A 12,232-nucleotide genomic window follows, 5' to 3' on the forward strand; every position below is an offset into this window, starting at 1 on the left:
CCTGCTGGTTTTAACATCTGTCCAAATTGAAATAGCTATACATTACGTTTTCCTTGACTTTATAGGGAAATTAATCTTTTAACTATGCAATGCCAAACTTTGATATGCCTAGACGTACGCCATTAATATTTGTCTACCAACAAAATATTCACTAAGCTGACATACCATAAAATAAATTTATTTTCCAATAGTCTTTCTTGAAACATATGAAATTACTTTTAAGTTTAAACATAAATGTTTGATTGTGGATAAGTATAATGAATGTATTTTGATTACTTTACGACATATTGCGTATGTTGAATGCCTCGAAACACTATAGCTGAATAGCAAAACGGTAGCATCTCCAATCAAAATTATCTCTCATTAGATTTCACTACCTGAAAGTATATGTCATATATTAGAAAACATTATGATTGTACATTATATTTCATTACGAATACATCGGCGACTGAAACGGACAAGAAACATTTTTTTTGTAGTCACCACTATGATAACATAGTCTGGTACAAAGTACGCTGTGCCTCTTCCTACTAATTTTTTCATATATCGGTCTTATAAGTACATTGACAAAAATACCGAACTCCAAGAAAAATTTAAATCGGGTAGTTTAAGAATCTTATACATCAGAATAATCTCTGAGCTTTAGTGTAAAACATGCACATAATAAACACATTACTAATCAAAAGATGACAAGAAAAGCAAAAACTAATGTATTTTAAACTATATGTTTTACCAAGATATAATAAAAGTTCCTATCTTAAGATTTTTTAATGTGTCGTGATATGTATGGCTTGTAACATGTTGCCCTATCGACACATCCTGTCTCTTGCCGACTATAGATCGTGCGATTTCTCCTAAATTTTCTAAGTAATATCTTTACAACTTGTTCTGTATCGTCTATTATTCAGTTTTTCTATGGTGTTTTGTATAGTTGATTGTATTTTCCAATAATATTTTCAGTTTGTTTTCAACTTTTAAATTTGCATGCCTCTTTTGTATCTTTTGCTTACGTTTAAGAATATCTTTTTCTTTAGAATACTTTTTCTAAAAGCTTATTTTCTATATGTTATAGGGTTTACGTGCCTTTAATGATTAGGTTGAGAAATAAATAAGCCATTGAGATCGCTCAGTATGAAGTCCATGCGAAACTGAAGTTCCTAATGGATTACCATATTTGGAAATTCGATCAGTACGTTTAACCTTTGATTTAGTCCGTTTTTATGGACTTCAAGTTTTGTATTTTCTTTCAGTTTAATATTTATGTAAACAACTATTTACTGACACATTCTACATAAAGTTGATACATTCAGAATACTAAACATATGTCAATTTCAATAGATGTATTTGAGAAAGAAAAAAAAAAAGATTAAACAAATCATTGAAATCGAATTGGGAAACACATAAAATAAATACACACAAAACAAGTTAAAAATAAGATTATGTTTTAAATCGTTTTACTTTGTATTGTACCTTTTATGATCAAACGTTCAGAAATATGTCTGATTTAAATTGTTTCTGTCTTGATTGTTGCTACGCCTATTAACTGCGTTAACAAATGCTGTCCTTGTTCCATATTATTTCCTTTATCTACACCTGCGTCTGGTTGTGTGCGTTTTGAACGTTTAAGTCTACATGGAATCAGTTCAAACAAGGCACTTTTGAATTCTTTATTGTTGAAAGTGTAAATAAACGGGTTCAAAGCGGATGACATCTTAGAACTAATTGCTGGTATACCACTGGCTATTACAGGAAGGTCACCTAAACCGAATGCTCTCCAGAACGCTACAACAGCGTATGGTGTCCATGATATAAGGAACGCACCTAAAATATATATATACAGATGAACAAAACGCTACAACAGCGTATGGTGTCCATGATATAAGGAACGCACCAAAAAAAAATGTATATATTTGAACGTTATATTCAAAATACCGAACGCACCTAAAATATGTATATATGTAAACATGCTAGTCAAAATACTAAATATTGATGATGATTACTACAATTAGTAGCTATTTGATACTTTATCTAAATTGTTTACAGCATGATGAATAGGTTTACATCTAAATATAATTTCAGTATTAAATGAATATTTAAATAATGATTTGATAAAATGTATTCGAATACTTTTCGTAGTGTCCGTATATCAACATTTAAGAATAAGATTTCAACTGAAAAAAAAAACCGCAACAGAGAATAGATAGAAACGGAAATGTAAAATGGGCAAATAACAACATGACCAAGTGTCATATACACCTATACTTGAAGTTATACCATTTGTGTATTATTCCATTCGTCGACTCTGTATTCTAGTTCTCCTTTACTCTTTTGTAATTAACAACCAATGCTCCTTAACTTTTTTTTCAATTAACAAATTTAAAAACAACCGATGAACTTGTTGATCATTGATCTTAACCTTTTGTAGTTTCCTTGCATTTGACTTTCCTATCTTAATATACATTTAATATTAATTAACATTTATTAAAACAATTGGATATTGAAAATTAATTACGATTAATCAAATTTTAAATTAACTATTGAATCGATTTTTGTCCAAAAACTTCGAAATCATACATCAAAATCTCAAAGGACCCGCACTTTCACTTTTTAATGATAAAACAATATGGTTGAATAACACTAACAGTTGGGAAATCAAATATAAAATCAAAGTCATTGTAGACTCCGCTTCTATTTCCTTAATTTGAAATGGTAGTTATAAGCAATAACAGAATATTTAATATTAAACACTAATATAACAGAAATGGACAAATATAGCCTTTGTTAGTCTTCTGTGTGTGGTCTTTTCTCGGTTTATGTACATGTTTAATGGTCTAGTGTTGCATACATTTCGTTTAAATAGTTAACATGTGCATTCATTATTGTTATTGTATAGCCAGACAAGGCATTTAAAAACCTCCATCATCATTATTGTAAAGGAGCAAGACCGCCTACGGATTTTCTCGCTACATTAGATGCTAATTGGCGGCCTCAAATTTTTTCTACTCTTTGTTTGGGTTGCTGTCTGCATACGTTTGTTCTGTTCTTTTTTTGGATTGCTGTCTGCATGATTCATTCCCAGTTTATACTCTATTTTCATGAATACTGCATCATCGTAAATTTCATGTACTACGAACAACACCTTAGAAAATATATTCATACTCATAAAAGGAAAATCATGAAGTCATATCTACAGTGACGATTTCTAGTACACAAGGAGTTAAAGATAGCACAAGAACATTCAAACTCATAGATACAAAATCAAGTGACAATGACATTACAAAAAGGAAAAAAAAGACACATCATAAAAAATAAAGACTAAGCAACACGAACCCTTCCAAAAACTGGTGATGATCTTAAGTGCTCCAGAGGGTAGGCAGATCCTGCATCACATGTGGCACCCGTCGTGTTGGTCATGTAGTAATAAGACAATAACAATCAAAACCAAGGGGTAACCAAAGACTCACAAAACCAAAGGACATTTACATCAACAGTTACAAATTATAAATAAGAAACATTACGAACTCCACTAAAAACCGGGAGTGAAATCAGGTGCTCCGGAAGGGTAAGCATTTCCTGCATCGTATACGGCACCCGTCATGTTATTTCTTTGTTCAGTTTGGTAATGATGGAAGGTTATTATGACCGAGGAAGAATATCAAATATGATTTCTGATTCATTTTTGTCATGATGGCCAATCAGCTCATGATAGCGACCGTCAATAAATATTACAAAATTATTATTAAAGTTATAAACCCACTTACATATCATCAGCAGTATAGTTCTAACGAGACGTTTTTCCATAGTCACCCATCTCTTCATTACTTTCTGATTTCTCAACAATTGGGGTTTTGTTCTTCGTATCTAAAAATAAAATGAAATAAATTATGTAAAGCTATTTTGTTTTCATTGCACCATTCAATGAGAAATTGACAATATAAAAAAGAAGATGTGGTATGATTGCCATTGAGACAACTATCCACAAAAGACCAAAATGACACAGACATTAACAACTATAGGTCACCGTACGGCTTTCAACAATGAGCAAAGCCCATACCGCATAGTCAGCTATAAAGCATACTTAGCAATTAACTGTTCTTAAGGTTTCCGCTTAATAATTTCTGTGTATAAATGAAATAGCGAATCATTTGATGTCTTTCGACGTACGAAGTAGTAAAATCATTAACCAACATTTGTCAACATATTTTTTTTAATTCCACAACAGCTGCATTGAAAACTTAACACCAAAAAATATAAACACCACTGGGCCGATCTTATTTGAAGCATATTCTGCCCCACTAGTGGCACCATACTACTAATATTTATGTTAAGTGCAAATTCCCAGTATGTCATAATTGATCAAAAGAGGATGAAATTAGTGTAAGAAAACGTGAAAAATATTAATAATTCGTATGGAATGTTCATGTATTTATGCATGCAAGATTTTCATAAAATCAATACATCTTGCAATCCTTCATATGTGATGTTACGATAACTTGTTTTTTACATTCACATTTTTGTTATGAAAACGTTTGAATATATATATATATATATATATATTCATATACAACTCGTCTAAACATCAACCCAACAATGTTAGATCTGTAAATTTGCTTTCGCAAATTTTTGGTTCTTCCCTCGCCGGGATTCGAACCCATGCTACTGTGATATCGTGACACCAAATCGCCTGCACTGCAGCCGTCCCGCTAGACCACACGACCACCTGGGCTCTATTCATATATATATATATATATGTTTACTCCAAAATTTTCAATTAAAAGCACGAAGAGTTTGATTTTTATATAAATAGAAAAATGGAAATAGGGAATGAGTAAAGAGACAACAACCCGACCATAGAGCAGACATCAGCCGAATGCCACCAATGGGTCGTCAATGCAGCGAGAAACTCCCGCAACCGGAGGCATCCTTCAGCTGTCCCCTAAACAAATATGTATACTAGTTCAGTGAAAATGGGTGTCATACTAAACTCGAATTATACACAAGAAACTACAATTAACAATCATACAAAACTAACAAAGGTCATAGGCTCATGACTTGGGACAGGCGCAAATATGCGGCGGGGTTAAACATGTTTTTCAGATCCCGATTCTCCCTCTATGCATCTAGCTAATGTAGAAAAATCAAACTCACAACAATACGCACAGTAAAACTCAGTTTAAGAGAAGCCCGAATCCGATGTCAGAATAGGCAACAAAAGAAAATTAATAGTCTTCTAAAGTAAGCACTAGGGAACAATCTATATTAAAAGTTCAAGGTAAACGGTCTTTTAAAACAAATATCATCCCTTTACCTCTAATGTGCACGTACACGTAAACGTGATAATGGATTTCCTTACCTCTAATGTGCACGTACATGTATACACGTAAACGTGATAATGGATTTGCTAACGGCGTTAATTGTGTCTAGATTATAAACATGTCAAATAAAGATGTTAGATTATAATGCGTAGTCATGATCAAACTTCCTCTAATATCTAATTATAAAATGATTTGATACACAAGTAAGATGTAACAATGTCATTAATATAAACAAAATAACAATACTGTTGTCTGCTGTCTGCACAATTTCCATCCTTCGCTATACACATATAAATCAACCTAGAGACCATTAGTTGACCATTTAACCATTGATATTACAGTTCACAATAAGAAAATTCACAGATTATAAGAAACAAAAAAAAGCTAAATTGTATATATATGACTTTTAAAGGAATTGACTTGACACATTTTTAACTCAAATTTGGTATACTGTATCTGAAAAACATATTGTTCATTACATCAAATGGCCACGGAATACTATAGATTATATCCTGAATCTGTTTAATACTTTTTTAGTTGACTGGGAGTATGTGTTCCACTGACCTTAATTCCTTACTTGCTAAGTATAAGCAGACGGACTATGTGTTAATCGGATTTCTTAACCAGTAGTGTAATTCTAATGCCCATGTCATTTATGATTTTTCCAACAAAAAAGAGAAATGTTGGCACTTTTTAATTAAAAACGAAAATTCCATACAAAAGGGGGGATACAGGAGAGAGAACGTTGTGACTTCAAAGATGTAGAGTCATTGAACACCTTATACTAGACAATAACAATCAAAACCAAGACTCATAAAACCAAAAGACATTTACATCAACAGTTACAAATAATAAATAAGAAACAACACGAACTCCACTAAAAACTGGGTAATTTAAGTTGAATGTTCAACGTACATTTAAATCAAACATAAGAATGTACCAGTGATTATAAGTCGATGATGGAGAAGCAATTAAAGACTGTCATACAATTGAGAGGTTATAAACTAGCTAGGCAACCCGTATTAATCCACCATTTCCTACAAAAATGCCTGTACCAAGTCCATTCGTTCAAACGAGGTTCAATCCATCATTTTCAACATTTCAACAGGAATATGACAGTTGTTGTCCATTAGTTTGATGTGTTTTGTCATTTGATTTTGCCATTTGATTAGGGACTTTACGATTGCATTTTCCTCGGAGTTCAGTATTTTTGTGATTTTACTTTCTGATGTGTTTGAGCGTTTGATTTTGTCATTCCGTTTTGTATTTTCTACGGAGTTTTTCTTTTTTTGTTATTTTACTTTTTACATTGAACATATATGCATGAGAAACACGTTAACAAATCATCAGTCTTACTTCCATTACAAATGCTATGTTCTTATCACTGACGGTATTATCATCCAGGAAGCCAGTACGTCCGTTTTGACACCATGTATAGCAAACGTTTCTTAAATTGACCAAATTATAAAGAAACTAAAGTTTCAAATCACTCAGGCGAAGTTGGCCTTAGATTGATTTGGCTATGAACGTTAGGTCCATTTTGGTAATACATCTCATTCGATTGTAATACATCCTTGGAATTTGAATATTTCATTTTGAGTGTTCCTGATGAAGCTACATGCAGTCCATAAAACCGTTTGGGTACCATGTTTAACAAAAAACAAATGGGTAATAATTGTGCTTGAGCCTTCGGTACTGGGGTTAATAAAAATAGCAAAAAGATAATTAAAGTGATGAATAAATGAATAGATAAATAAATATATAGTCAAAATGATCAAAACTGAAAGCAGATCATTCTTGTTGCAAAAATCACATTGAACGTGCTACCCAACATATACATAGATATAAACAAAAAGATATTGATAGAAAAAAAAAAGATATTGAGTGCAAATGAGACAAGTATCCATCTAAATCACAATTAAAAGTGGTAAATCTTTATAAGGCAAAAAACGGTCTTCAACACGGAGCCTTGGCTCACATCGAACAGCAAGCTATAAAGGGCATTAAACATTACTAGTCTTAAATCATTCAAACGGGAAAACCAACGGTCAATTCTATATAAAAAAACCACTTATGAACCACATCAACAAACGACAACTACTGAACATCAGATTCCTGACTCAGGACAGGAGCAAACAATTATAGCAAGTTTAGTTCTATAATGACACTCATCAACAAAGACATACCGAACTTTTCTAATACTAACCAAGTATTCCTCATTCAAAATTCGAAGATTTCCTGAAAGAACTATGCAAACTTTGTTTCACAAATTTTACAACAAAGACATTGACTTTACATAAAATCAGTAAAACATTGTTAACGAAAGACACGAAACCTTTCCTTATGTCTATTAAAGAAAAGAAAAATGATTTGATTGATAGGCCCTATTTTTTTGTGAATCAGTAAAACAGAAAGTATTGGAATTATTGAGGTTCGTGTTGGTTATTCTGTAGTTTTCTATGTTGTGTTTTGTGTACTATTGTTTGCCTTTTGGGCATATGTCTTTTTTAGCCATGGCGTAGTCAATTTAAAAAAGAAAATTTGACCGAGTCATTTTATTTTTGACTTTGAATGTCTCTTCGGTATCTTTCGCCTCTCTTTTGAAGACCGTTGTTTGTTAACTTAACGCTAATTTTCCATAAGATATCAAAACCAAATTTACAGCCTAAAATGACACAGCAAACTTGCGCATATCAGACCTACTGAAAAGGTTAACTCTATTAGAGGCAAAAAGGACGTCATCAGACAAAAAGAGATAAAAAATCTAATTAAAAGTCAACCAGTTTGTCATTAACCTTACAGTGAAGATTACAAACATTAATTCATTTATACTATTCTAAAGAGAATCAATTGTTGGTCTTAATCAAGTAAACCATACGTTTCGATTTAGAATAGGAAATGAAGCAATCTGTAATAATAAGTGTAGAGTGAGTTCCGAACAGAATACAAACTGCTTGATATCATATTAACAGACTGTCGGCATTCCAATGGGAACAAACTGTGTCCCTCTACTTGCCGACTTGTTTCTTTATTATTATGAGGCTGACTTCATGCAGGAACTTCTTAGGAAGAAAGATAAGAAGTTAGCAATATCCTTTAACTCTACTTTCCGCTATATAGATGATTTTTTTTCACTAAACAATTCAAAATTTGGTGACTATGTGGAACGCATCTATCCCATCGAACTAGAGATAAAGGATACTACAGATACAGTTAAGTCGGCTTTATATATTGACTTATATCTAGAAATTGACAATGAGGGTCGGTTGAAAACAAAACTTTACGATAAAAGAGATGATTTCAGCTTTCCAATTGTGAACTTTCCATTTCTAAGTAGCAACATTCCAGCAGCACCTGCATACGGGGTATATATCACCCAATTGATACGATATTCCCGTGCTTGCATTTCCTATCATGATTTTCTTGAAAGAGGGTTGCTGCTCACAAGGAAGCTATTAAACCAAGAGTTCCAAATGGTGAAGTTGAAATCACCCCTTCGTAAATTTTACGGACGCCATCACGAGTTGGTTGACCGTTATGGAATAACCGTTTCACAAATGATATCGGATATGTTCCTTACGTCGTAACTACAATTCCATTCCCTTTCATGAATGTGACCTACCGAATTAGACTATTTACCGGATTAAAATTTTTAGCCTTGGTGTTGTCAGTTTTTTTTAGATTTATGAGTTTGACTGTCCCTTTGGTATCTTTCGTCCCTCTTTTAACATGACAGATTAAGCGCTCGAAGCTGTATGATATCTTGCACACATGTGAAATGTAAAGATGAAGTCTTGACAATTTCACGTTTTTGTCCCAGTGAATTCATCCATTAATATCAATCTGCTAAGTAACACCCTTCAAATGCACACAACACATAAATTGGTCAGTTATAAATTGGACATTATAGTATAGATTTGCTTATGACTTCTTGGGTCGTGTATTAATGGAAAAGAAACACAAAAACTGCAAATTGAAATAACATAATTTGATATCTAGTCAGGTATAAATAGAATATGTTTACAATTAGATATATTTAACGTCGATCAATGAGTAGTAATTACAAAGGCAACTTAGTGTGAATTGTGACGGCTACTATTTTCTGACTCGTTATAACGATGGGTGAGTATACAAATAAATAATGAACTGCCTTTTAATCTGCGTGTGTGACAATTCTCAATATTGATGTATGGCGTACATGCAATTTATCTGCTTTACGGATAGAGATAACGTTTTTAAGCCCCATTTATGGACATTATGTTTTCTGATCTGTGTGTACGTCCGTTCGTTCGTTTATGCGTTCGTTCGTCCGTCCGTTCGTCCTGCTTCAGGATAAAATGTTTGGTCGAGGTAGTTTGTGATGAAGTTGAAGTCCAATCAACTTGAAATTTAATAAAACATGTTCCCTATGATATGATCTTTCTAATTTTAGAAAATTAGAGATTGTATCTCATTATAACGCTCCAATGAACATATAAAAATGATAGTGCGGATGGGGCATCCGTGTACTGGGGACACATTCTTGTTTATTATGCTTTCGGGTGTGACATTAGAACATTTGCTTGAGGTTAAGTACTACAAATTATTTTTTTCAACATAAACGTATAGTTGACTCTTTATTGTTTTAAACATATTTTAGTTTGATATAATTGTAATATACTTAAAATCATCAGCAAACGGAAACATACTTTCATAAACCATTTCTTTTTTAGTGTTTTTATTTCTACGGTTTTCATTTATAATTTGTTTTTCGTGATTGCTGTGAATGATTTAATGGACCATAACAAATTGTAATCATTGCATCCGGAAAAGCCCTGTGAATCCTTCAACATTTAGCCGATAAAGAAAATGGATATCATACACAAAGAATATATTAAAGATACAAAAACGAGATACACAGTAAAGTCAAACACATTGATTGCAATATCCATAGACAAGGAAGCAAAAGGGAATACTTAATAGACTAGGAGGAATTTGCTGACATTACGAAAATTGATAATTTGGTTTGAACTCTTTCAAAAAGCGTTCAAGAGTGTGTATACCAAGTCATTAGTGTCTTTAATGTCAAGTATTTGCAATTAAATATTATAATAAAAAACAATAAAGAGATAAATGTAAAAACAAAAAGATGTGGTATTATCGCAATTAGACAGCTCTCCGCCATAGACTTCATGAATGACATAGAAGTTAACAACAGTAAGTCCAATTACCTTCAAATACATACATGATTTCCGCTCAAATATTCTAATTAAGGTCTAAAATAACATCAACAAAAAAACATAGTTATTGATACAATAAAAGATAACTTACCATTCGAACTATATTGATATAGCAATATATCATTGTTAAAACTGGCAACAAGTAACAAAAGATGAATATTGAGATATTGTAGCTTAGAATCAGGTAGTCCGCACTGTTAAATGCAACTGAGCATGTGGTTCCTATTGCTTCGTATTCATATCTTGTCCATCCCGAGAACGGTATACCACTCCAAAACAAGCCAAAAATATAACAAAATACTAAAGCTAAAATACTTTGCATATATTTTACTTTTTTCTGTGACAAAGTCCTTTTGATGACAATGACTATATATCTGTTCACAGAAATAGCAGTGAGAATATACATGCTGCTGATACTTCCGAAATACATTACAAAGCCTTGAAATATACAAACGGAGAAACCCCATACGAAATATCCTTGAAAATTCGCTATTGCTGATAAAGGTATACCAACTAAACACATAATTATATCGTTAATGAGCAATGCAATAATAAATGTATTCGTTGGAGTTCGAAGATGACTAAATCGGAAAAAGACGACGAGCGAAAGTCCGTTTGCTGTAACACCAATAAAACAAACAAAAGATAAATATAAACCTAAAACCAAATAAATTTCTTCAGGCACAGCAGATACAGCAGTGTTAGTTGTATTGAAAGTTGAATTAATCATATCTGCAACACTTTTCAATTATTTTTGTACCGTTAATTATATTTATAAACACTAGTTGAATGTTACGTGCTAGTGGTCTCTATGTAATATCCTGATATGACAAAACCTGAATAGATTATGGCAGAATATTTCATAAACAGATCGATCCAATCAAATAAAGATATACGATAAATATTACAGTTCCATTCACGTTAAAGGGAAGAAATTATACTGATTGACATGCATTGTATTGTACTGTAAACGAAGTTTTACTGTTATAATTATAATTAATGTGTAATAAAAAAAAGGTATTAAGTTATGGGAACAATTCATAATCGACTACATATTTGCCAAAGTAGCGATCAGATTGCTGGGTGTAAAATAAAAAAATTTCAGTTGAGAGCTTGTCAGAAATGAAAAGGGAGTTTTGTGTTCGATCTTATATATTTTGGGTTCAAGAATTTCAGTTCTTCAATCATGTCAATCTTTTTTTCAAAATTTAAAATCTAACACGGCTTACAAGAAAGGGAATCATATGGTTCCAAGGAAACAAGAAGAGCCTACACACGACAGATTAATGTATATGTTGGCACGCAAGATGTTAAAAAATGTTTGAATATGCATTGTCGAAAAGTGCAGATCCATCATGATCTGGACTCATGCTCACAATAATTTCAATAAAATAATTGCTAAATATATCATCCTCATAGACATGGAAACATTTTGAAAGTCACAGGACAAAACAATTGTAGAACAGAACAGAAAGCGAAACAATTCGTAAGACAAATATGCAAGATTGATTTGCATAAACACGTTTGAAATTATACTGCATACACTGTTTTTTTTAAATTTTAGTGACAGTTCTTCCTTCTCATTAAGGTATCAATAAAAATGTTCGACATGTTTTTATTTGGTTTGATATTCCTTATAAGGCTCAAGTTTAGCATATCAAAGAAATAACATTGATTTTTTCGAAAAACTAAGGTTAT

General features: G+C 32.2%; 1 protein-coding gene across 1 annotated transcript; it reads right to left on the reverse strand.

Annotated features, from left to right (window-relative positions):
• Window positions 1-1,400: 1,400 nt before the first annotated feature.
• LOC139500375 (opsin-VA-like) lies at window positions 1,401-11,264 on the reverse strand. Its single transcript, XM_071289117.1, has 3 exons — window positions 10,626-11,264; window positions 3,762-3,861; window positions 1,401-1,821 (listed from the first exon to the last, which is right to left on the reverse strand). The coding sequence occupies exons 1-3, from the start codon at window positions 11,262-11,264 to the stop codon at window positions 1,505-1,507; spliced, it is 1,056 nt and encodes a 351-aa protein (XP_071145218.1). The 3' UTR covers window positions 1,401-1,504.
• Window positions 11,265-12,232: the final 968 nt, after the last annotated feature.

This window comes from Mytilus edulis, chromosome 13 (assembly GCF_963676685.1).
Source record: "Mytilus edulis chromosome 13, xbMytEdul2.2, whole genome shotgun sequence".
Taxonomy (NCBI): Eukaryota; Metazoa; Mollusca; class Bivalvia; order Mytilida; family Mytilidae; genus Mytilus; species Mytilus edulis.